The sequence below is a fragment of the Sus scrofa genome, chromosome 6 (assembly GCF_000003025.6).
Source record: "Sus scrofa isolate TJ Tabasco breed Duroc chromosome 6, Sscrofa11.1, whole genome shotgun sequence".
In the NCBI taxonomy this organism is placed as follows: Eukaryota; Metazoa; Chordata; class Mammalia; order Artiodactyla; family Suidae; genus Sus; species Sus scrofa.
In genome coordinates, this window is record NC_010448.4 from 44,393,480 (window position 1) to 44,421,027 (window position 27,548).

At 43.1% G+C, this 27,548-nt stretch overlaps 1 protein-coding gene across 1 annotated transcript; it reads right to left on the reverse strand.

Moving 5' to 3' along the window:
- LOC110261279 (zinc finger protein 550-like) lies at nt 1-25,503 on the reverse strand. Its single transcript, XM_021097226.1, has 7 exons — nt 25,387-25,503; nt 24,595-24,632; nt 22,439-22,565; nt 20,978-21,048; nt 5,789-5,915; nt 3,582-3,677; nt 1-153 (listed from the first exon to the last, which is right to left on the reverse strand). Exons 2-6 carry the CDS (start codon nt 24,625-24,627, stop codon nt 3,595-3,597), a joined length of 441 nt encoding a protein of 146 aa, XP_020952885.1. The 5' UTR covers nt 24,628-24,632; nt 25,387-25,503; the 3' UTR covers nt 1-153; nt 3,582-3,594.

Consider the following 27,548-nt stretch of genomic DNA (forward strand, 5'->3'; position numbering starts at 1 on the left):
TTTCAAGTCATAAATGAGAAAATTTAATGTAAAATGAACCTGCATAAAACAAAATTCCTATTTAAGGATTTTCTATTCAAAGAGGATGAAAAGTGATCCCAGATGAAAGATCTGCGATGTTGGAAGAAACGAGGATCCAAGAGAGAGATGCATCTGTGGATTTAAAAGATGCTCATTATCTGTGTAAGACATGGATAACATTCTATTACGAAGTTAGAACAATAGCATTGTCACTTACTGTCTCAATAGCACACATACACACACAAATGGGACAAAATGATTAATGTTCTAAGTCCCAATATTGTACAAGAGGAAAGTAAAGTATTTGAAACCTCCCTCTTCTTTCTTTTTCTGGGGGGAGGTGCCGTACCTACGTCATATGGAAGTTCCCAGGCTAGAGGTTGAATCAGAGCTGCAGCTGCTGGCCTATGCCACAGCCATGCCAGATCCAAGCTACGTCTGTGACCTACGATGCAGCCTGCAGTAACGCCGGATCCTTAACCCACTGATTGAGACCAGGGATTGATCCTGCATCCTCATGGATTCTAGTCGGGTTCATAACCTGCTGAGCCACAATGGGAACTCCTGAAACCTTTTGTTCTATCGTGTTAAATAAGTGTAATTTTTAGCTTAAACCATACTAAGAGTCAGTGCATACACTTTCGAACTAGAAGAAAGAAAATCTTGATTGTAAATAAGTAATCGATAGAAACAAAAAAATTACTACCTAGGAAACAGTGAGGCAAAGATGTCTTCAAAATAAAAGGATATTTAAGGCTAAATATATCAACTATTACATTAAGTGCATATGAGAGAAATATGTTCAAATTAGCAGCCAGTGATTTTTATTGGCCCCAAACGCCCTTTATGAGGGATTTAATTTTCATCAGTGAACTTAAATTTTCATTTAAAGCACAATTAATTCCATGTTATCCCCAGCTGCCACCTGTGGAAAAAGACCCAGGGGATGGGCAGGGATGTCCTGGGTTTGGCTGGTGGGATGTCAAGATCTTATGCTGGAGATCATCAGGGTCATGACCAAGGTACTTAAGGCCTAAAGCCAGCTGAAATGTCGTTAGAAAACTGTGGTACATATGGTTTTATCCAGAAAATCCTTAAGTCAGAAGCATTCTCTGGTGAGGGAGATGGGATGTGGGGAAAGGTTAGTACAAAGGAGGAAAACCATATGGGATAATAACTACAAAAGTATCTCCTGTTTATTAAGCATATTCATATATCAAGCATATATACATGTACAGACAATGCCCTTTAATCTACATAGCAGCCTGGAGGGAGGCCGGTTTACAGAGAAGGAAATCAAGCTGCCCAGGATAATGTCTGATAAGTAGCTGGGCGTAGTGCCCCACAGAGCTGCAGTTCTGGCCACCATGCACATGGTCTCCTGACCAGCAGCATCTAACCTGGGCAGGGCCAAGACCCTTCTGAGTCAGAGAAACAAGACCACGGAAAAATGAACCATGCACATAATGCTTACGGAGACGGGGAAGAATCGCACCTTTTCTGTGCTCCAGAAGCCTTTGGCTTCACCCAGTCACTCAACGTGTTCCTGGGTGCTGACTCAGAAATCTAAACATGAGAATAGGACATGCCCTGCAGTCCCGTGCATGTAGTAGGCGTTTAACGACAGAGATGTGAAAACCATTCCCTGGAGTTCACTGCCTTATCCCAACCATCTGTACATCCACACATGCTGTTAGCGCTGCTTTCTAACACGTCCCCAGCCATACTCTTCCCCACAGCTCAACACTGAAGTCCTGGGCCAGTCCACCAGCAACACACTCCTGGATTATACAGCCTGGCCATGTCCCTGGCATCAGTTCTTGGCTCTGCTGAGTACATTCCCCACGCAGTAGTTAGAGGGAGATTTAACACGTCAGATCATGTCTCTAATCTAGTGAAACCCTCCTACAGCCTCCCAGAGCAATTAGGAGAAAATCTAAATTTCTCACAGAGGCCGATAAAAACCTGCACATCTCTGCATCCCCCTCCATATTTCACTGCCTGCCACTCCCCTCAGCTACAATGGCCCAGCTCTTGCCAGCCTCAGAATCTTTGCCCACGCTGTTTTCTTTCGCAGGAATACTATTCCCTACCCTTGAGCAGGGCTTCAGTGCCTACCAAGGAGTCTGCACAAAACCTATTCTTTAGTGTCTGCTCTCCTTACTGCACTCTACAATAAGATTTAATGACCATCTTCCCATTTCTACAGACAAGAATGCTAAAGCCCAGGGAGAAGAGACACATCCAAGTCTGGTGGTGGGAATAGCTCAAAAGTGCTGGAATCCCAGTCTATACTCAGAATCCAATTTCTTAACAACCAGCAACTAGACTACTCTCCCCCTGTGTTGCGAGACATGTTTTTATAATATTTTCTTAGCCTCTTTGCTGAAAACTCCATCTTGTCCTTCCTTACTTTGTCCCATCTTCCTGCTTGAGAAACAGTCTCGGCGAAGGTACAGTGAGCCACTGACTATGCGTCAGGCACTAGCATATGCAGTTTATATTGGTCAGATCCTCAAACAACTCAATGAGATAAAATGAGATAGTATTATTATTATTACCATTTTCTAACTGTAAGCTGAGTATAGCAGACCAAATAGAGGTTTACCAAATCCATTTGCTTTTCTCCTGGAGCACGCAGCTAACCCATTTCCTAGCCCTGGGAATCCATGTGTGGCCAAATGCCCAGGTTTCATCAGTGGGATATCAATGCAGTGGCAATGGCAATGCTATGTGCACAAGAGAGTATGACTTCTTTCATGCCTCTCACTTGCCCTCTGCTCAACAGCCAGTGCCAGGAAAGCCTAAATTAAGTCATTTGTTGACAATAAAAGGTACCTCGTTTCCTAAATAACTGTGGTACAGAGCTTCCCACTGACCTATGCAGATCTTGGCATGGATGAGGAAAAGAAACAAAAACAGAAACAAAACTCCCAGTGCTGAGCTGCTGCTGAGATTACACTTTCTCTATTAGAGTAGCTAGCATTAACTTAGCCTATTTCTAACATTAATGAGACCATTCAACAGCACCACGGTCACAAAACTAAAGAGAGACAAAGCAGAGTTCCCATTGTGGCTCAGTGGTTAATGAACCTGACTGGTATCCATGAGGTTCAATCCCTGGCCTCACTCAGTGGGTTAGGGATCTGGCGATGCCGTGAGCTGTGGTGTAGTTTGAAGTCACAGCTCGGATCCCTCATTGCTATGCCTGTGGTGTATGCTGGTAGCCACAGCTCTGATTCGACCCCCTAGCCTGGAAACTTTCATATGCCGCAGGTGCAGCCCTAAAAAGACAAAAAAAAAAAAAAAAAAAAAAAAAAAAAAAAAAAAAGGACAAAGCCAGGTGTTAAACCCAAAAATATGCAGTATATAGCCTGACATTTACCTAATACAACCTACTCTTCCCTAAGTAACTAGGAAGGGTGAGAGGACAGGTCAAAGGGTTCCATGGCAGCCCAGGCCCCCAGAGAGGTCACAGTAAGAGGCTTCCCAGTGGTCCTCTACTGGTCTTCAGGGTGCAGTAGCACCCCCCCTCCCTCCACTGGTTATTCGTCACCCACCTGGACAGGAACTTTAGGAAAGACCTCTCTTCACCATGCATAAATCTTGCTCATTCTCCAGCAGGTGGATCAGTTCTGGTTTGGGAACAGGATACCCTGACCGTGGAAAAATAGGACAGCAGTGTTTGAGTAAAGGCACAAATGAACCTCTCTATTCCATATGACATTCAAAGATGAGATCTTGGAATGGGACTGCTCTTACTCATGCAAAGAAAATGCTGGCGTAGAATCTGGAAACCAAGAACACAAACGTCATCCTTGGACCAAGAGGCTGGATGTAGCTGTCTACCTAACATGCATTACCCTTGATTTCCATTCCACAGAATCAAATTCAGGGGCACCCTTCCCTTTACACATGGCTATAGGACCCCAAGAAGGTGACATCCTCTTCCCAGAAGCTATTTTCTCATTAACCTAAGTCAGTATCTCAACCTCCCTGGGCATCAGAACAACATGAGGATGCCTGGTTTTGACCGTGAGCCAAAAGGAGTCAAATCTCTGGGGGAGAAGAAGCCTGGACACAGCTGCTTTAAAAGCTCTGCAAAATATAAAATAAAATAAAGTAAAATAAAATAAAATAAAATAAGATAAAATAAAATAAAATAAAAATTCTGCAAGTGATTCAGGTGCCCAGGGAGGACTGAAAAGCACTGTTCTAAATCAGCTGATACCTGACTTAACCTCTTTTTAATTATGGGAAATGTTGGATATTCTGCTGTTTTGGAACTATGATTTATGATGGTGCAAAGTGAGGCAAAGGGAATTTGTATAAACCAGGGGATGTCTGCGTAAACAATCTCAGGACAGAAATTAATCCTTGTGCTGGGAATCTCACAAACAGGATGCTGAGTAGAAGACCCTGGACACAAAGCAGTGCGCACCGTGTGATTCCATTTGTATAATGTTCAAGAACAGGCCAACCCAAAAATCTGGGGGTGGAGGTCAGTAGAGTGGTGCCTTTGGGGGAAAACGGACTGGGAGACAGTGGGGAAACCTGCTCTGGGGAGAAGAATGTTCCACAGCGTGATCCAGGTGGAAGTCACATGGGTGGGTATCCGGAGAAATGCAGCTTGAGCTGGCTACTGAATATTGCACATTTTACTGAATATAAGTTATACCTCAAATAAACAAGCATATTCAAATAATAACTCATGCTAAAAACTGTCATAGTTGTCTTTGGGCAGCAGCTTCCTTGAGGGGAGAGAACTGGGTTCAGAGTGAGCAAAAGATGTTGTGAGAATTAAATTAGTGGAGTAGCAATATGGGCCTGATATTGGGTGTAAGTGCTCAGAGGACATGAGCTGGGGTCACTATTAGAAATTGCTTTTTTTTTTAAGTTGACCCACATTTTGCTTATTTAAATTGATTTCTTCAGAAAGAGAATCTTGTATCACTTGTAAATGGTAAAATTAGTTTCAGTTTTCACAACCAGGCTACCATCAAAACACACCAATGAAAACAGAATGCTGTAAGTTCCAGCAAGCTTATGTGGCCTGCCCTACATTATGAGTCAGGAAATGTTCCTTCTGTTGAAAAGGAAAATTAGCCAAAGTTAGGGGAAGCATCAAAGATTTTTCACGAAACTAAGACTCTCCTGACAATAATCAGAAGGCAGGAAAGAGAAGGGGAAAAAGAATGACTTTCTCAGGTGTATCCATCAATGTCAGCTGATTTGCCTGCATATCCTCCGACACCAGTTCCTGTGCCAGTAGAGGATGGTGGCCTAGGCCTTAGGAAGCAAGGGATAATGATGTAGGCATCAGGGAAAAAAAGAAGCCTTCAAGCTGAGATTGTGTAGTTTCAGTGTTGCTGGGTGGCCTGCCTGACTTGCAGACATTTTGGAGAATGACTCCTCATCTGCAGCCCCTGCTCACTGGGTTATAGGGAGACCTAACCCAGCTAAGCTTGACTGTGCAGTTTCGTGCTGGTGAGAATCTGGAATAAGGGCCTAGGCTGAAGACAGTTTGTGCTACAGAATGTGGGCTTGGTTTAGTTTTGGATTTTAATTACTGTTTTTTAGTGCTTCATGGTGCCTGGATGGACACAGGGAGACCAGGAAAGAGGAAGTGGGACAGGGACATAGCAGGAGTTATGGGTGGGAGGGAGGGTGGGCTCCAGAGGCCTTCTTTACCAGTCAGGCTTGGAATGAGAGGGAAAATGAAGAAGGAGGCTGTGGGTTCCCCACATAGAAGGGAGGTGAGCCTTACCCAGTGAGACCAGAAGCCCGCATGTCTCCAGCATTACCTCCCGATACAGGGTCTTCTGTGCCTGATCCAACTCCCCCCACTCCTCCCAAGTGAAGGTCATGGCCAAGTACTTGAAGGTCATTGACACCTGGAAAGTCAAACAGAGACAGCCACATTGACCTCGGCACTGCTGGATGAGATTAGAACCTGTTGCTTGGTCACCGCTAAAGATGCAGAGACCCACGGCCTTAATCACCAAAGACATCTAGTGAGTCAAGCTCTACGCTACGTTCATTGTGGAGGCAGATATTGCCTTTGGACATAATGCAGTTATTCCTGAGAGAAAAGCCATCAATAGGGAAAGCCACTTGAGAATGACACAAAGTTAGGACAAGTCCACAGGAGTATAAAGTGCAGAGAGAAAAACTCTGTTGTGTCAGATAATATGAAAATATGATGAAAGTCCCAACAATAATGGCGGCAGCAGCTGAGCCTCACTGGTCCTCACTGTATGTCAGCACCATGCTGAGGGCTGCATGTGCTGTGCTTGTGTCTAAAGTCCCAGGTCTGGACCTAGATTTCCAGGTTTCAGTCTAGCCTCTATGAAGAAAACCTTGCCAGGTATATGACCTTGGGGAAAGCACTTCATTTCTTTGAGCCTCAACTTCCCCATATATATAGTAGTAGTTTCCACTTCTCAGGTGGCCCTGAGAATTAAAGGGAAAATGCTGCAAAAGCAAACACTGGAATGAATGGCTTATATGATGACTCAATGTGTGTGGTAAGTGTGAGTGTATGTGTGTTTAAGAGTTTGGAGTTTTCCTTTTTTGGAATTAGTAGACTAATTTTTTAGAATGATAGTAGATTTACAGAAAAAAGACAGAAGATAATAGAGTTCCAATATTTACCACCTCCCTCCCCTGTTTCCCCTATTATTAACATTTTATGTTAGTATGGTACATTGGTTATAAGTAATGAACCAATATTGATATGTTATTCCTAACTAGTCCACAGTTCATTCTTATTACCTTAGTATTTTATATGATTTTTATTTTTTCCATTATAGTTGATGTACAGTGTTCTGTCAATTTCTACTGTACAACAAAGCGACCCAGTCATTCATATATATTCTTTTTCTCACATTATCCTCTATCACGTTCCATCACAAGTGACTAGATATAGTTCAGGATCTCACTGCTTATCCATTCCAAAGACAATAGTTTCATCTATTAACCCCAAACTACCAGTCCACCCCCCTCCCTCCCCCTCCCCCTTAGCAACCAAAAGTCTGTTCTCCAAGTCCATGAGCTGCTTTTCTGTGGAAAGGTTCATTTGTGCCATATATTAGATACCAGATATAAGTGATATCATATGGTATTTGTCTTTCTCTTTCTGACTTACTTCACTTAGTATGAGAGTCTCTAGTTTACCTCAATATTTACCTAATGATTTTTTTTCCTGCCCTAGATCCCCATCCAGGATACCACACTGCATTAGTTATGCTTCCTCAGGCTCCTCTTGGCTGTGATGGTTTCTCAGACTTTGCTTGTTTTTGATGATTTTGATAGTTTTGAAGAGTATTGGTCCCGTAAATTGTAGGATGCTCTCCTACTGGAACTTGCTTATTCTCATGATTATGGGTTTTTCGTATGAGGTTATGGGTTTGGTGGAGGAAGGCCACAGAAACAGAATTCCATTTTTATCACATCATAGGAAGGGTACATACCATCAACATGATTTATGACTGCCTGTTCATGTGGACTTTGATTACTTGGCTGAAGCTGTGTTGATCAGGGTTCTCCACGGTAGTTACTGTTTTCCCCACTATCCACACTGCACTTTTAGAAAGTAAGTCACTATGCACAGCCCACACTTAAGGGTGGGGAGTTATGCTCCCTCTCCTTTAGAGTGGAGCATCTATGAATTTATTTGGAATTCTTCAGCCAGGAGGCTGGTCTTTTATTCTCCATTTATTAACTTTTTCAATAAGCTATTGATATCAATATATATTCATATACTTTTGTATTTTGAATTATGATTTTATATATAATATCTGTTCTTGCTCAAACTGTTCCACCTTTGGCTAGTGGGAACTCCTTCAGTTGGTTCCCTGGGTCTCTCTGACATGTTCCCATTACTATGTGGGGTTTTCTTGGAGAACTTACTAACTTTATAGTATTACAAGATGCTCCATGCATCCTGCTTCAGTCCTAGACTCAGCCATTTCTCCAAGAAGCCTTGATTCATTTTATCAGAGAATTGTATTAGAATCAAGATCTGGGCCTTAGGTGTGCTCACTGCTACTGGGGTGTCATTGCTTTTAGGCCCTCTCAACTAACAAAACAAAGAAATATATGTATACAAACTAATTTATACCTCTATATGCCATCTGAATCTACATTAAATTAAACATGAATTCTTACTGATGTCTCCGCTCTAATCCACTGCCTCATGGATCTTTCTAGTCCCCTTCCTTTCTTATTGGTAAATTCTTCCTCCAACAGTGAGACACCTGCTCCTACCATTGGCCATCCATTTACTTAATAGTTCAATCCAGTATACATGTAAAGCAGTATCAGAATTCCTATCCTGTACTTCTGTGGGGACAACTTTATCAACTAGTGTAAAGTGCACATTTGCGGTTCATTTTGCCTTTAGTCTTATAGATCCCATTCATCTCCAAAGTTACTTAGGTCAACCCCCTTTCCCCATTCCCTCTGTGAGGTATTTTCACACATTTATAATACAGTTAGAGTCTCTTGTCACAGCCTGCATTATTTCCTGGGATCTCTCAATGTTTAAAATTATTTTAATTTGCACACAGCAAGGTTTACTCTTTGTGTTGCACATTTCTATGGGTTTTAACAAATATGTAACAGCATCACAGAGAACAGTTTCACAGCCATAACAGTCCTCTGTGCTTCACATATCCACCCTTCCCACCTTCCCCTGAGCCTCAGAAACTACTGATTTTATTGTATTTAGAGTTTTGTCTTTTACTGAATGTTACCTAATTTGAACAATACAGTTGCCTTTTCAGACTAGCTTCTTTTACTTAACAATTTGCCTATAAAGCGTGAAATTATGTACACATAAAGAGAGGAATTTAATGAGTTCCCAAGTACACATCACTCAGTTTCAACATTTATCCTCATTTTTGCTACTCTTGTTTCATCTGTCCCCTCCTTTTTTACCCCTGGTTGGAGTAGTTTAAGGAAAGTCCTAAAATTACCTCAGTATGAATCTCCCACAGATAAGAACATGTTAAAAATATAACTACAATGCTACTATCATATGTAAAATAATTTTTAAAGATTCCTTAACCGCAAAAAAGAGAAAATTACAAGCTAACATCACTGATGAACATAGATGCAAAAATCCTCAACAAAATTTTAGTAAACAGAATACAAATATATATTAAAAGGATCATACACCATGATCAAGTGGGATGTATCCCAGGGATGCAAGGATTCTTCAATATCTGCAAATCAAACAGTGTGATACACCACATCAACAAACTGAAAAACAGGAGTTCCCATTGTGGTGCAGTGGAAACGAATTCCGACTAAGAACCATGAGGTTGAGGGTTCGATCCCTGGCCTCGATCTGGCATTACCATGAGCTGTGGTGTAGAACACAGACACCGCTTGGACCTGGGGTTGCTGTGGCTCTGGTGTAGGCCGGCAGCAATAGCTGTGATTAGACAGACCCCTAGTCTGGGAACCTCCATGTGCCACATGTGTGGCCCTAAAAAAGACGAAAAAAAAAAAAAAAAGAAAGAAAAGAAAAAAAAACTGAAAAATAAAACCCACATGATCTTCTCAATAGATGCAGAAAAATCTTTTGACAAAATTCAACACCCTTTTCTGATAAAAACTGTCCAGAGAGTGGGCACAGAAGGAACCTACCTCAACATAATAAAAACCATATATGAAAAACCCACAGCTACCATCATTCTCAATGGTGAAAAAGCGAAAACATTTCCACTAAGATCAGGAACAAGACAAGGATGTCTACTTTCACCACTACCATTCAACAGAGTTCTGGAAGCCCTAGCCACAGCAATCAGAGAAGAAAAAGAAATAAAAGGAATCCAAATTGGAAAAGAAGAAAAACTATCACTGTTTGCCGATAACCTGATACTATACCTAGAAAACCCTGAAGACACTACCAGAAAACTGTTTAGAACTCATCAGTGATTTTGGCACAGTCACAGGATACAAAGTTAATACACAGAAATTGACTGAATTTGTATATACTAACAAAGAAAGATCAGAAAGAGAAATCATAGAAACCATCCCATTTACCATCACATCAAAAAGAATAAAATACCTAGGAATAAACCTACCTAAAGAGACAAAAAAAAAACTATACTCTGAAAACTATAAGATGGTGATGAAAGAAATCAAAGATGACAAACAGATGGAAAGAGATACCATGTTCTTGGACTGGAAGGATCAAGTTGTCAAAATGACTATACTAAACCAACACAATCTATAGATCAATGCAATCTCTATCAAATTACCAAGGACATTCTTCACAGAATTAGAATAGAATATTTTAAAATTTGTATGGAAAGACAAAAGACTCCGAATAGCCAAAGCAATATTGAAAAAGAAAACAGAAATAAAGGAATCAGGCTTCCTGACTTCAGACAATACTACAAAGGTAGAGTTATCAAAACAATATGGTACTGGCACAAAAGCAGAAACATACATCAATGGAACAGGACAGAAAGCTGAGAAATAAACCCAAGCACCTATGGTTAACTAATCTATGACAAAGGAGGCAAGAACATACAGTGGGAGAAAGATAGTCTCTTCAAAAAGTGGTGCTGGGAAAACTAGAAAGCTACACATAAAAGAATGAAATGAGAACATTCTCAATACCATACACAAAAATAAACTCAAAATGGATTAAAGACCTACACATAAGGCCAGAAACTATAAAATTCCCAGGGGAAAACATAGGCAGAATGCTCTTTGACATAAGTCAGCAACATCTTTTTTGATCCACCTCCTAGAATAACGACAATAAAGACAAAAACAAACCAATGGGACCTAATTAAACTCAAAAGCTTTTGACGGCAAAAGATACCATTAAAAACAAGAAAAGATAACCCATGAAATGGGAGAAAATCTTTGCAAACAAATGATGCGACAGACAAAGGCCTAATCTCCAAAATATACAAATGACTCATACAACTCAACCACAAAAAAACAAACAACCCAATTGAAAAATGGGCAGAAGCCCTAAATAGACATTTCTCCAAAGAAGACAAATGGATGGCCAACAAGCACATGAAAAAATGCTCAAAATCACTAATTATTAGAGAAACGTAAATCAAAACTACGATGAGGTACACTATACACAATAGCCAAGACATGGAAACAACCTAAATGTCCATCGACAGAGGAGTAGATAAAGAAGATGTGGTACATATACACAATGGAATATTACTCAGCCATTAAAAGGAAAGAAATAACATCATTTGCAACAACATGGATAGACCTAGAAATTATCATGCTAAGTGAAGTGAGTCAGACAGTGAGATACCAACATCATATGCTATCACTTACATGTGGAATCTAAAGAAAGGCTACAGTGAACTTCTTTGCAGAAACAGATACTAACTCACCATCTATGAAAAGCTTATGGTTTCCAAATGAGACAGTTAGGGGTGGGAGGATGCGCAGGGGGTTTGAGATGGAAATGATATAAAACTGGGTTGTTGTTGTACAACTATGAACGTAAAAAAAAAAAAAAAAAAACCCAGGGGAAAAAGAAACTACAGTGAGGTACTACCTCATACCAGTTACAGTGGTCATCATTAACAAGTCAACAAACAGGAGTTCCTGTTGTGGCACAGCGGAAATGAATCCAACTGGTATCCATGAGGCTGCAGTTTCCATCCCTGGCCTCACTCAGTGGATCAGGGATCTGGCATTGCCATGAGCTGTGGTATAGGTCACAGACATGGCTCGAATCCTGTGTTGCTGTGGCTGTGGCTGTGGCTGGGCTGACAGCTGTAACTTTGATTCGACCCCTAGCCTGGGAACTTCTATATGCCATGAGTACAGCCCTAAAAAGCAAAAAAAAAAAAAAAAAAAAAGCATATATATGTAGCTATATATAGTATATAACTATAATGGAATACTACTCAGCCATAAAAAAGGACTAACTAGTTTGCAGCAATATGGATGGAACTAGAGATTCTCATACTAAGTGAATAAGCCAGAAAGAAAAAAGACAAATACCATATGATATCACTTATTTGTGGAATCTGAAATATGGTACAGATGATCCTATTTATTAAACAGAAATAGATCACAGCTAAGGATAACAGACTTGTGGTTCCCAGTGAGGAGGGGGAAGGGAGTGGTGTTGACAGGAAGTTTGGGGATTGTAAACTGTTACATTTGGAATGGATTGGCAATGGGGCCCTACTGTACAGCACAGGGAACTGTGTGTAATTGGGTCATTTTACTGTAAACAGAAATTGAAGAAACATTGTAAATCAATTATACTTTAATAAAAAAAGATTAGGAACGTTTTTGGTTTTTTGGGTTTTCTTTTTTTTTTTTTTTTGCTTTTTAGGGCCGCACCCATGACATATGGAGATTCCCAGGCTAGGGGTCCAATTGGAGCTACAGCTGCCAGCCACAGCCATAGCCACAGCAACACCAGATCCAAGCCACATCTGCAAGCTACACCACAGCTCAGGGCAACACTGATCCTTAACCCACTGAGCGAGGCCAGGGATCGAACCTGCAACCTCATGGTTCCTAGTTGGATTTGTTTCTTCTGCGTCATGACGGGAACGCCAAGATTAGGAAGATTTTTTAAAAAGATCCCTTAATAAAATAGTCCACACTTAAAAATTTCTAATTATATCAAACTTGGCTTTTAATTATTGGTTTGCTCAGCTCATCATCCAACAAGTCCAAACATTACATTCAGTTATTATACCTCTTAAATCTCTCTCTCTTTCTCTCTCTCAGAGAAAGAAGACAAATGTTCTGTCACCATAAATGAAATGCTGGGCAATAAAATAAAGTCTTGCATCAAGCTCATTTTGGTATTGGTTACAAATACAAACATCAAAAGATTTTTTCAGAGAGCTCAAGAGAGAGAGTAGATGTTAATTAGAATGAAATTGTAGCAAAGCAAGCTGAATTTTGTTTTGTTTTGTCCTGGTATTGCATTATTAGTTCACCATACCTGCTTAGCACTACAGCCTGTGCAGAAAATAATCTATGCAAATAGCTTGGTCTATAGAAATCATAATTAAAGTGTGGTCCTTGGCCAAAAGCATCAGCACTACACAGAAATAGAAACTTGTTATAAATGCAACTTCCTTTTTTTTTTCTTCTCTTTTTTTCTTTAGGGCCTTACCAGTTCCCAGGCTAGGGGTCAAATCAAAGTCACAGCTGCTGGCCTATGCAACAGCCACAGCAACGCGGGATCCAAGCCTCACCTGTGACCTACATCACAGCTCAGGGCAACACCAGCTCCCCAACCCGCTGAGCGAAGCCAGGGATCAAACCCGCATTCATGGATTCTAGTAGGGTTTGTTAACCGCTGAGCCACAAAGGGAACTCCCTAGATGCAATTTCTTGGATCCCCCTCAAAGCTTATAGAATCTGAGACTCTGGCAATGGGGCCTACCAATCTCTTCATTAACAAGCCCTCTAGGTGATTCTTCAAAAAAAAAAAAAAAGTTTCAGGTGTAGAGTATTATAAGTCAGTATTGGTACAAAGCGCAAAATGATCACAAGTCTAGTTACCATCCAGCACCATACGGTCAACCCTTTCCACTCATTTCGCCCAGTCCCCAACCCCCTTCCCCTCTAATAACCACTGATCTGATGTCTGCATCTATGAGTTTGTTTTTGTTTTATTTTCTTTGTTTGCTTTTGTTTTAGAGTCCATATATGAGTGGAATCATACAGCATATATGATAAGGGGTTAATATCCAAAACATGTAAGAACTCATACAACTCAACAACAAAAAAACCAAACAATCCAATTTAAAAATGGGCAGAGGATCTGAATAGACATTCTTCCAAAAAAGACATAGTTGGCCAACAAGCACACGAAAAGATGTTCAGTATCATAAATTAGTAGGAAAATGCAAATCAAAACCACAATGAGATACCACCTTACACCTGTAAGAATGGCTATTATCAAAAAGATAAGAAGTAACAACTGTTGGAGAAAACTGAACCTTCGTACACTGTTGATGGGACTTTAAAGTGGTATAGCAGCCATGGAAAACTGTATAGGGATTCCTCTTAAAAATTGAGCTACCCTATGACCCACCTATTCCACTTCTGTTAATTGCAGCATTATGGAATAATAGCCAAGATATGGAAACAACCTAAATGTCCATCAGTGGATGAATGGATAAAGAGTACATACACAGGAGTTCCCGTCGTGGCGCAGTGGTTAACAAATCCGACTAGGAACCATGAGGCTGCGGGTTCGGTCCCTGCCCTTGCTCAGTGGGTTAACGATCCGGCGTTGCTGTGAGCTGTGGTGTAGGTTGCAGACACGGCTCAGATCCCACGTTGCTGTGGCTCTGGCGTAGGCTGGCAGCTACAGCTCCGATTGGACCCCTAGCCTGGGAACCTCCATATGCCGCGGGAGTGGCCCAAGAAATAGCAAAAAAAAGACCAAAAAAAAAAAAAAAAAAAAAGAGTACATATACAATGGAATACTACTCAGTCATAAAAAAGAATGAAATCCTGCCATTTGTGATATGAACGGTATTATTATGCTAAATGAAAAAAACAGAGTACAAATACCTCCATGCCTTTTGTGCCTCAATAGCTCATTTTTAAATCACTGAATTCCACTGTATGTCCGTACCACAGTGTTTTTTGTTTTTGTTTTTTTTTCTTTTTTAGGGCTGCACCTGCAGCATATGGAAGTTTCTGGGCTATGGGTTGAATCAGAGCTGCAGTTGCCTGCCTATGCCACAGCCACAGCCACAATGAATCCGAACAGCATCTGCAACCTATACCACAGTTTGTGGCAAAGCCGGATCCTTAACCCAAAGATCAAGACCAGGGATTGAACTCGAATCCTCATGAATGCTATGTCAGGTTTTTAACCCACTGAGCCACAACAGGAACTCCTGTTTTGTTTGTTTGGTTTTGTGTGTGCATGTGTGTTATTGTTGTAGTTGTTTTAGCCCATTCACATACAGAATGACATCTTATTTGCTTTTGGTTTGGGGCAATTATGAATAAAGCTGCAATAAACATTCATGTTCAAGTTTTGTGTGGACAGAAGTTTCAACTCAATTAGAGTAAATACATAGCAAGACTGTTGAACTTTTAAAGAAAGTGCCGAACTGTCTTGCAAAGTGGCTGCATTAGTTTGCTTGTATTACCATAAAAAATATCACATGCTAGGTGGCTTAACAACAAAAACTAATTTTCTCAAAGCCCTGGAGGTTAGAAATACAAGATCAAGGTGTCAGAAATTTCAGTTCCTGTAAGAGCTCTCTTCCTGGCTTGCAGATGACTGCCTTCTTACTCTGTACTCACACGCTTTCCTCTGTGCACAGAGACGGGGGAGAGAGAGAGACCGAGAGCGAGCGAACACGCTGTTGTCTCTTCCTCTTCTAATATGGACACCAGTCCTATGGGATTAGTGCCTTACTTTCCGGTCTCATTTACCTTGAATTAGCTCCTTAAAGACCCTATCTCCAAAGAGTCATACTGGGGGTCAGGACTTCAATATATGATTTTGGGGATGCCCATAACAATGGCTATGTAATTTTGCATTCACAGTAGCAGTGAATGAAAGTTTTTGGTGCGCTATGTACTTGCCAGAATTTGGAATTATCAAGGCTTTAAAAAATTTATTGTCTAATAGATGTTGTATCTCATTAATGTCTCAACTTGTAATTTCCTAATGACATATAATGCACATCTTTATATAAGCTAGTCTGCCCTATCTGTATTTTCTTTGGTGTTTGTTCAGATCTTTGCCAATTTTTCAACTGGGTTGTTTATTTTTGTATTTTTGTCTTTTCTAGGTCCGCACCCACGGCATATGGAGGTTCCCAGGCTAGGGGTCCAATCGGAGCTGTAGCCACCGGCCTACACCACAGCCACAGCAACAAGGGATCCGAGCCGTATCTGCGACCTACACCACAGTTCATGGCAACGCTGGATCCTTAACCCACTGAGCGAGGCCAGGGATCGAACCTGAAACCTCATGGTTCCTAGTTGGATTCATTAACCACGGAGCCACGACGGGAACTCCAGTTGTTTATTTTCTAATTGTTGAGTTGAAGCGTTCTTTACCTCACATATTTTGAAGCTCTGTTGTTAGGAACATTCACTTTAAGGACAGTTATAGGTTCTTAGAGAATCAATTCCTTAATTATTATGTAGTATCTCTCTTTGTCCCCCCAAATTCCCTTGCTCTGAAGTCTGATATTAATATAACTGGTACTGCTTTTTTTGGGATTAGTGATAGCATGGTATATCTTTCTCTATACCTTTTAATCTATAAATGTCTTTATGTTTAAAGTAAGCTTCCTATAGATAATATATAGTTGGATCTTATTTTTTAATCCATTCTGAAGGTTCTGTCTCTATAGTAAGCATATTTAGGTCATTCACATTTAATGTAATTATTGATATAGTTGGACTAATAGCATACTTATAACTGATTTCCACTTGTTAAAACATTTCCTGCCTTCTCTGATTTTAATTGAACATTTTACATCATTCCATTTTATTTACTCTCTTAGTATGTTGACTATACTTCTTAAAAACACTTTTTAGTGGTTCCTTCAGAGTTTGCAATATAGGTTTATCAATACCCAATGCATTTGTATTATTACTTTGAACAGTTATTTATTAGATCAATTAAAAATAAAATATTTTATTTTACATTTATTCCTTCTCTGACAGTTTTCCTTTCTTTTAGATGGACACCTGAGTTTTCAATCTACACAATTTTCCTTTTCTCTAGAGAATGCCTTTTAATATTTCTTGAAAGGCAGGTTCCCTCAGATTTTATTTATCTGAGAAAGACTTTATTTATTCTTCACTTTTAAAGGATAATTTTTTTTTTTTTTGGCTTTTTAGCACCACACCTGTGGTATATGGAAGTTCCCAGGCTAAGGGTTGAAACAGAGCTGCAGCTGCTGGCCACAGCCACAGCCACAGCCACAGCAGATCTGAGCTGCGTCTGAGACCTACACCACAGCTCACGGCAACAACGAATCCTTAACTTGCTGTGTGAGGCCAGGGATCAAACCCGAAACCTCGTGGTTCCTAGTCGGATTAGTTTCCGCTGTGCCACGACAGGAACTCCATGAACCTGCATCTTCATGGATACTAGTTGGGTTTGTAACTCGCTGAGCTACAATGGGAACTCCCTTGAAGGATAATTTTATTGGATACAGAATTCTAGGTTAGTGGTTTCTTTTCCTTCTTAAATATCTCACTCTACTCACTTCTCATTTGAATAGTTTCTGATATAATTATTATCCTTATTCTTCTATAAACTGTTATTCTTTTTTTGGGGGGGGGGCTGCACCCACTGCATATGGAGCGTCCCAGGCTAGGGGTCGAATCTGAGCTGTGGCTGCTGGCCTATACCACAGCCACAGCAACACCAGATCCGAGCTGTCTCTGTGACCTACACTACAGCTCATGGCAACACCAGATCCTTAACCCACTGAGCGAGGCCAGGGATTGAACCTGTGTCCTCATGGATGCTAGTCAGATTCGTTTCTGCTGAGCCACGATGGGAACTCCTAAATTGTTATTCTTACCTCTCCTCTGGTTTCTTTCAAGACTCTTTTATTTATTTATTTTTTTCTGTATTTTATGCAGTTTGAATATGACATGCCCAGGTGTAGATTTTTTTTAGTATTTATCCTGCTAGAGATTTTCTGAGCTTCCAGGATCTATGGTTTAGTGTATGTCAAGAAAAAGAGGGAAATATTTTAAAAGAACAGGTAGAAAAGTTATAAGTATGCTAAATTAAAATTAGTTTTAATTTTGGAAAATTCTTAGCCATTTTTACTTTAAATATTTCTTCTGCTCCTCTTTCTTCTCCTGGTAGTCCTATTATGTGTCCTTTACCTTTGGTAATTGTCCCACAGTTTTTGGATATTCTGTGTTTTTGTCTTTATTCTCTTTGCATTCCCATTTGGGAAGTTTCTATTGACATATCTTCAATCTCATTGATTATTTCTTCAGCCATGTCCAGACTACTGATGAGTCCATCAAAGTCATTCCTCATTTGTGTTAACAACTTTTTTTTTTTTTTCCATTTCCTTTTTTATTTTTTGCTTTTTAGGGCCACAGGTGCAGCATATGGAGGTTTTTAGGCTGGGGTCAAATCGGAACTGCAGCTGCCAGCCACCGCAAAGCAGGATCTCGGCCTTGTCTGCAACCTACACCACAGCTTGTGGCAATGCTAGATATTTAACCCACTGAGTAAGGCCAGGGATTGAACCTGAATCTTCAAGGATACTAGTCGGGTTTGTTACTTCTGAGTCACAACAGGAACTCTGGCATTTCCTTTTGATTCTTAGCATTTCCATCTGTGCTTAGATTAGCCATCTGTTTTTATATATATATATTTTGATATAGGGCCTTTAATCAGTTGTTTTCATGAGTTTTTGCTACTTTTATCAATCCTCCATAGCTATGGGGTAAGAACCATCATCTTTTCCAAATCAGTCAGTGACCTTAGCAAGCTGTCCACAGTAGCCTTAGTCTAATGAGCAGAGGGAATACTTGAACCCAGGTTTCTCTGGTCCATGGTCTTCATGTGTAAACCCCATGACTCCTCCAAAGATTCAGTAATAAGAATGTGAAGCATTTCCTTTATCTGTTGTTCTTATATTTATTTCAGTTACCCTTGAATGTATTCCTGTGGACATGAGCAGAGCTGTCATCATACCCTTCACAGAAAAGGCACCTAAGGGGGGCTGACATCTGCCCTGGCACTGGGGGACACACAGCACACTCATGACCTCTTTGGTCTCCTCAACCCAGGGGAGGAGTTGTTAATATTTCCATTTATACCTGAGGAAATGGGAGGCCAAGTAAATAGAGGAGGGCTTTTCAAGATCACAACCCAGGAAGGGGGCATAGGCAGAAACTAGACTGAATTTTCCAGACTTCATGGCTTACGCTCTTTTCTGTGGCTTATTCCCTGCAGACTGTGTGTGGTCAAAGGATTCTGAGAAGCCCCTTTTCTCTCACTGGTAACCTATGGATGAGAGGATCTAGCAAAGTGAGGGGGCTGAGGTGGCACAGAGGACAGGGTACTCGGGGAAACATGAGGAACAGAAGGGGCCAGGGGCATAGAGCAAATGCAGCTATGATGCAGAAATGGACCTAATCTCAGCAATTAGATGAGGCTGCCCCTTACCTAGGATGTCTCAGGTGTCTGCTGGCCATGCAGCCAACTGCACAAGGGGCTGGGGTTCAACTTGGGTTAGAATAGAGGGAAGAGCACGGGTGGAGAGGGACTGGGAAACCTGCAGCCCCAGGAGGGCCCCTGAGCTGTAAATACTTTTACCTCTCTTCCCTAGGACCTCTTCACGCCCCCATCTAGGCTGGGACTCTTAGCCCTGGTCAGATTGTTATTTCCAGGTCTTCTCAGCTGGCATTTCAAAGTAAAGGCTTCTGCCACACAGTTCAAGCTATTCTCTTCCCACTATGTATCTACTGTGCTCATATTCAATCATCAAACATGGGTGAGTCTCTAGGTTGTGCCAAGATGTGCACCATGGCTCCCTGTTCTGCCCCAATCAGTGCATCACCAAATCTGTAGGGACAGAGGAAGCTTTGTTCTCTCCAAATCGGGGTGGGGGTGGGGTTCCTGTTTCATCACCCTTAATCCAGGGAACCATGTGATGGTAGCCTGTGGCCTACAGGTCAGGGATTGGGGCAACCCTATCACGTGCTTGTCTCACAAGTCTCCACAGAGTATGTGTGTCACCACACTTGCTGTGGTATGTCAGTACCTCCCCCCATATGTCAGCTGAATGTGTCTCATGTCTGTCACACATTTTCTCTATGGATGTGGTGTATGCGTCTGGGTCCCGGCTGTGCTGAAGAGTGTTAAAATCCCAACACCTTTCACACACACTATCCCAAGAGTGTTTGTGGGACGATTCCAAGGTTGTACTTAGGTATATCACAAACTTGACACACGTGGTCCCAGGGATATATGTGAATGACTCTAAGTTGTGCTGCAGTTATCACTACACACCTGGCACAATTTAGTACCTGAAATATGTGTATGTTTCTGTGCTTCAGCGTACTAGCAAAACATTGTCATACCACGTTCCTAGGTGTGTCACCATCACACATCTGTCATATTCGTGTATCTCCAAGTGTTACCATTACACACCCGTCTGCCAGGAGCAGCTCCCAATTAATCCATAATAATAAGATGGGTGCTTTGGCTAAAGAATTCCCCATGTTCATTACACTCAGGCCTTTCTCTGATGTGAACTATCCAACATGTGATGTGACTGAAGCTTTCCTAGAAGCTCGCCCACACTCGTTGCATTCAGAAGATCTTTCTCCAGTATGAAATCTCTGGTATTCAACAAGGCTGGAGCTTTGGTTAAAGAACTTCCCATGTTCACTGCATTAATAAAGCCTTTCTCTAGTGTGAATTCACTGGTGGCAACAGGTCTGTATTTGCAGTCAAAGACTTTCCCACATTTGTGGAACACACACGTCCTTTTCCCATTGTGAACTCCCTGTGTGTGAGGTGTGTGTTTGTGGTTGAAGGCTTTCTTGCATATGTCACACTTCTGATGATTTTTCCCACAGTGAATGGCCGACTACACTTAGTGCTGCTATGTGGCTTCTTTTGTTGTCAGTGGCCCTGTGCTAGAGAAGGTCCAAACTGACCAGGAAGCACTTCCCACCTCTGTTACAGGTAAAGTCATTCCTTAGCACATGGAATTTGTAGCTCTTCACAAACAGGCCCTGCCACATCCCTTCTGAAAGGTTTTCTCCACAGTGCTGCTTCTGCTGAAGGTTTATCCTGAAAGAGGTGTTTCCCTCCCATCCCATAAGTGTACGGTTTCTGCCTGGGATGTGTGCCCCTTTCCTCAGACAAGTGCAAAATGTCTTTCAAGACAGAGGCACATGTCTCCCAGGGGTGGACTTTCTAGGGAAAGGGATCAGCTTCTGGAGTCCTGACCTGTGATATTCCTTCTATAGGAGCACTCTGCTCAGAAGGTGCCTCCTCATCTTCCACTCCATGCCAAGAACCTGGAAACAAAGAAACACAGGTGAAGTGCAGTTGACTCTGGTGGGAAGGGGCAACCCCACCACAAATGTGCACCTGAGATACTAATGAATGAGTGTACCTGAGTCCATAGGATTATTGTCAGAAGCAGGAAGTTGGAGTCAGGCTGAGGAAGCAGCTGCTGTACAATAATGGCCCTCTAAAGGTCATAGCATGGGGGAAATGAAGGACACAGAGAAGGACCAAGCTAAGGAGAAAGGATGGGGTACAGCACAAAGAGGAGAGGCAGGGCTACAACTCACTGAGTGGTTTTTAGCACTTGTCTGCTGATGACACAGGAATGCTGTGCGGAAGGGTTTGTCTGGGCTCAAGACTCAATTGCGTCAGAGTAACTCATGTTCAAAGACTACTTAAAGATGTTCACATCTCACAACACAGTGTGTGTGGGGTGAAAGTGGAGAACACTGCGAGAGGGAGCAGGGGAGAAGACTGGGTGAGATGTGAAATCCATTGTGAGACTGAGGATTCACCCTGGGCTGAGAATCAGTGCAGAAACGACAAGTTGGCAAAGTGTCAAGAATGAGGAAGGGAAGGCAAAAATGAGGTGTGGCCAATGGCACTGACACCGAAACAGTGTGGAAATAGAACAGGTTAATGGTATGATTTGAACACAGCCATGATGTCATGCCTTCTCACCCACCAGGGACCTTCTAAACCCATTTTGTGGATCTGGAGTCATGTTCCCCATGAGAAGCACCCATGGCACTCCCCTCTACCCCCAGCTGAACAGAGTGCCTGGATGATGCAAGTTCTAAGGAAAAGACTGGACAGATGGGTGGCCAGCACTGGCCCAGAGCAACTTAGATTGATAGACCATAGGAAAGAAAACAAAATATTACCAAGAATACCTCGGAGAAGGAGCTTGCAAGAATAGCCTGAGGGCCACATAAGCAGCCCACAGTAGCTCCTTGTCAGTAGCTTATCAGTGACTGTAATTCCTAGCATAGGTAGATACAAGGACACATCAACTAGAGGAAGGGAGTAAAATCTAGGGCAGGGAGGTCATCTGGCCAGAGAAACAAAGCAAGGTGGGATCTAAAAGACCAAATGCAAGACTCCTGACTCCTTCCCTGCAAGGCTTTGAGCAGCAGGTTTGGAGGCTGAGTGGGAAGAGGATAGCACAGGGCTAACGGCTCAGCCCTAGCAACCAGAGCACCTACCTGGGGAACTGAGGAAAGAAGTGCCTGTGGTCCTGATATAAGAAATACCGATCTGTTCCTGGGGAAAGGAAAAGGTCTGGGAACAGGTATGAGGGTCCTACCTAGAGAGGCGCTAAGTGCAAGAGCTGCCTCTTGGGAAAAGAGGACAGGCAGAGATGGGCTGAGGACACCTGGGTGGGTGTGGAAGCCTTACCCAGAGAGGCTATCAGTGCAAAGTTCTCCAGCATCACATCGCAGTACAGGAGTTTCTGAGCCTCATCAAGAAGAGCCCACTCCTCCCAGGAGAAGTACACAGCCACGTCCTCAAAGGTCACACTGCCCTGCCATGATGAGAAGAGAGGAAACCATGAATGGCCTCTTTCGAGGACCCTCAATCCATATCCCCACATATCTCCCTCCGCCCCGCCCCGTACTTCTCCATAGCTCCACAACTAAGTTTAGGTATCAGACCCTGGTGCCATGTGCCTGCCCCTCCTCATGGCCTCATTAATTATTTCGCCTGGCCCTCAGCAACATTAGACTGGTGGGCACATAGATGCCATTAAGATCTGGGCCTGCCAGGCAGGGCTCTACCCGTCCTGCCAGGCAATTCCCAAGAAGTTTCCCAGATGGTGCCTCCCAAACCAACCAAACTGGGACCTGCCTTAGGTATGAGGGCCTTACCTAGAGAGGTCCCCACTACCAGGATCTGAGGACATCAGTTCATACTTCTCCATGCGCACCTCGTTCTTTAGACTGTACCTCTTGTATGCCCAGACCCCACAGCCACCATCTCCCTGCTCCAAGCCATAAATCTCTCCCTTGGCCTCCCCATGTGTTACTCACCACACAGCACCAAGATTATGCAAATGAAGGCCTTCAACGGCTCCCACTGCCAGGGGAAGCTTCGAATCCCGCTACAAAAGCCTCACTCGCTGGCTCTGTTGCTTGTGTCCCCCTCAGTCATTCAGAACCATCCATATGAAGATTCCAGACCCCACAGGTTCTTTTCTACTCTGTGTTGCACTCGCTGTCCCCTTATTAGTCATATCCCTCCTCTCTCAACCTAACCCTCATTCAAAGCCCACCTCAGGGCTCCTGGCCCGAAGCCGCTCCGCTCAGTGACTCCATCACACAACCACATTTCCCCCTGAGCTAATCCACCAGCCTGACCAAAACACTCCAGGGTCACCAAAAATCCAGGTAATTCCATTGAGATGTAACAAGAACCAGCCTCAGCCTCACGATCCTCAACTACTCCTAGGCCTCTGCATCCTGCCCTTGGAAGCCTTGGCCACTGACAGACCATCCTCTTTCCAGACCTCCTTTCATGGCCAGTTCTCTTCCTCAATTGTGCTTGTGACACATACCACATGTAACCGGGTGCTCTAACAAGAGAACCAGTCCTGGGGCACCACCCTCCCTTTCCTGGTCTGCTAATAGCATTATCACCACAACCTGAAGATTCCCAAATGTGACCCACTGCTCCACCTCTTCTTGGATACACAGAGTAGCCACCACCATTTGGATGTCTCCACCCTGATCCATCCACCAGATTGGATCCATCCATTTCAGCCGTTTGGGTCCAGTTGCCAACTTGATGCCATGAAGCAGTGTTCTTGGAAACATCTTGGATTCTCAATATGGCTAAAACAAAACTCCTGACATTCCCACTGAAAATGACTGCCAACTTTCCTTTCTTCCTTCGAAAAACTTGGGGGTAATCCCTGATTCCTACATTTTCCTCTCTTACCCTCAACATTAGAAAATCCAGTCAGCCATACTTAAAAAAAAAATGATCCAGAATCCAACCACTCCTCCCACTTCTACGGCCACCACACTGTCCAGTTACCACCAATACTCACCTGGACTATTGCAGTAGCCTCATCCCTGGTCTTCCTGACTTCTCCCTCCCTCTTAAAAATCTGTTCTCCATTCTGAAGCCAAACAGAGCCTTCGAAGAACTGGGTCAAACAACTTCCTCCTTCCCATCCCATTGCTCCCATCACCTCCAGGAAAACGTCCATCTTCTCAGGTTGCCATTCCAGGCCCAACTTTTAATCTCCTGATCACCACAAAGGAAAGAGAAATGTGGTTCTCTGAACACTCCCAGATCAGCCCCATCTTCAAGCATTTGGACATGATGTTACCTGTGCCTGGGATAAACTTCCACATCTCATATATTCTTGGCTGCTGGACATAGGAACTATTTAATATAAACTCTGGCCTAGAGTTGAACATTTATCAAGAGCTAGGAGAGTGGCAGAGTCCTAGAACATCACAATTGCAGAGAACATGTGTATGTGTGTGTGTGTGTGTGTGTGTGTGTGTGTGTGTGTGTAGAGGTGGTACTGGTGAGGGCCTACTCACCTGTGTAGGGTCCTTAAGCACTTCTGTGGCCATGGAACCTATGGGGAGAAGGAGGCTGTGAGAAGCAACCAACCATGCAAGGGCTTCCTGGGCTCAGATCCCCTTATACTCCTGGAAAGCCCTGGAACCAGGCAAACTTGGGCTTACTGTTAACTTGCGAACCCTGGTTTTCAGTAATGCTTCTTATCAGGTGTGTGACTCTGGAGAAGGACTCAACTTCCCTGTGCCTCACTGTCCTCATCGCCCCTTTTCCAGTTTGGAAGAAACTTTAAAAACCCTAACTCAGACCATGCCCCTCTTCTGGTCATGAGCCTCCATCGTTCCAAGAACTTAGGTGCACCTCTTCCACCTGCCATTCCAGGCGGGACTCCCCTTCACACTCTGTTCTATACAGACACAACAGGGAGTCCAGGTCTCCCAAATGCCCCAGGACCAGGACCCCTCCCCAGCCCCAGCCTTTGCACATACTGATCCCTCCGCTTGTGATACTCCCCACACCTCATCAAACTGGCTTTCCAGAGACGGGGACATCACCTACACCCCAGCCAATGCTGAATGCTCAGGCCTCAGCTACAGTGATCACAACAGGCTCCCCATATTTGGAGTTTCACTATTCAAAAGAAGGGGGGATTCTGGTGAGGCCCTGAAGGTCTCACACCAACTCGTGCCAGGTCCTCAAGTGAGGCCTCTGCGATCTCGTAGGCGGACAGGGAGGACTCAGTCCCCACCCTTTCCGGCCTAGCCCTGATGTGGGATCACCCCGGGGCAGCCCCCACCAAGCCTCAGATTCACCTCTGTGCAGTGACGACAACACTTTTTCTCGATCGGTCAGCCTACTGTTGCCTCAGACCCGACCCAGCGACTGGGAACCAACCTCCAAGCAGCCAAAATGACTGCCACAAAACGAGACCGGAAATCCCGCCCCTATCTTTGGCGCCAAACACGAATCACCCCTCATTGGATCAGCACTGCCGCCGCTCAGCGCAGAGCACTCTGGGTAATACAGCCCCAGCTCTGCACACGGCGAAAGGCGCCCGCTCCCTCCCACCCCCAACATCTCCAACCGCGGGAAAGGTATCCTCAGGCTTTTACTGAGGAAAAGGCGCTTTGCATTCTCTCAAAAGGAAGGCGCCCAGATTTCTGAGCAATATTGTCAGCAATTGATCACCAAAGTGTTGATACATACCATTTCATACTCTATCAAGCTAAGCATGCTCCAGAGGCTAAACCTATTATTTCCGATGCTCCCAAAGGCTACAAGTCCAAGTGTAATGATCAGTCCATGGTGTCACGGGCACCTACAGTGTTTCCACTCGTAGTGGGAACTAATAAACATAACTTACTGTCTTTCAAATGCGTATAGCCTGAAGTGTTGGTCAGTTTTGTGAATTTCAGTATATTGTCGAAGATGAGAAAAAAATCTTCAGATAGGGCCAGGTCGAGGAAGACAGAACAGGGATGCTGGGCTGCCCCGAAGCAAGTGGACACAGGACGTTCTCTCCAAATGCGATTCTTTTTCATTCTCAAAAATATTGAGCATTTTCCATCCAGCTTGGAGGGGAAACTAAAGAGAACCTTTAGAGTGACGTAATGGTGAAGACGAACAGGGATCTATGGTGTCATGTTCATTTACTGCAAATGTTCAATGAGCATCTATTCCCATGGTGCATGGGAAACACCATGAACCAACTGAGACAAAAATTCCTGTTTTCACGGCGCTTATGTTATATTCAAAAAAGACAGGCAACACGAAAGAAGCGCTAAATTATATAATAAGTGGAATGTAGTATGTAGAGTGGAAAGGAGTGACTGTGCTGAGGAGTAGGGAGATAGGCTGTAATATTACACAGTGCAGCAAGGGAGGTCCCCTTAGTAAGAGGATAATTGAGTAAATACCTGAAGGAGGTGAGGAATGAGCCATGTAGGGTTTTTTGAGTTCCAGAAGAAATAAGCCACTTGGGGCTTCTGGGGGTGGAGCCTGGCCAGGGTTCGTGATCACCTGAATCCTGGGAATTCCTCACTGCGCCCCCTAGCAGTGAAGGAACTAAGACTTCCAGATGGCCATTTCTCTGCTTTACTCATTGCAGAGACCTTTAGAGATGTAGGTGAGAACTCTGGGATCTGCCCCTTGGAGTCTGCAAACCTCTAGCCCTGTAGACTGGGACCTGAGACAGCATGCAGCATTACCTTTCCTGGAACACTGCTTCTCTGAGTTTGATCTGTGAACCAGAAGCAGCAGCAGCATCACATGAGAACCCTTTAGAAGCACAAACACTCTGTTGTGAACCCAGACCTACTGAATCAGAAGCTCTGGGGTTAAGGGCCCCAAATCTCTTTTAAAGGGCCTTTCTTTAGGTGATTTTGATGCAAATTTAAGAACATTCCATTCATCTGCTGTGATTCCTATGGATGGGAATCATGCGTTTTTGGTTTTTGCTACTAACAGGAGTCCTCCTAAAGGCGCAGGAGTTTTTAACTGAGGTTGCAAGATGCATTTGTGCAGGTTATTTTTCCTAATACTTAAACAATTAACATATAAAACAACCCTACATGCATTTATAAAATATAAAGTGAAAAGTCTCTGGTAATTTTGGCTTCTGGAGCAAAACGTTTGCCAGATTCTATTATCCTTTTAGAATGGTTTCTTCACCATGTAGGCCTTGCTCTATGCGTATGTATCTGTGTTCAGATATATTCCTAAACACGTTTTTCTTAGTGAAAATTGTTCTACTTCGTAAACTGATTTGCAGTTTGCTTGTCTCAGTATACCTTGGTCAACCTAAAGCTACCTCTTTATTTTGCTCACAATGTCTCCTTACCAACACCCTGTACGCCCAAAGTGCCTTCTTTTAAAAGCTGCATCGTGACCTGGTGAGTATGCACGAGGTCTGCCCGTGTGCGATGGGCTCAGCCCTGCTTGAGGCTACAGACTACTGTTTAAAATCGCGGGGCTG

What these genes read in the sequence shown, in the direction of transcription:
- LOC110261279 (XM_021097226.1), bottom strand. Translation starts at nt 24,627, where the DNA reads ATGGCCACAGAAGTGCTTAAGGACCCTACACAG. An exon ending in TGCACTGATAGCCTCTCTGG is followed by an intron (nt 21,049 to 22,438) that starts GTAAGGCTTCCA and finishes CTTTGTTTCCAG; the next exon opens with GTTCTTGGCATGGAGTGGAA. An exon ending in CTATAGAAGGAATATCACAG is followed by an intron (nt 5,916 to 20,977) that starts GTCAGGACTCCA and finishes TTGACTTTCCAG; the next exon opens with GTGTCAATGACCTTCAAGTA.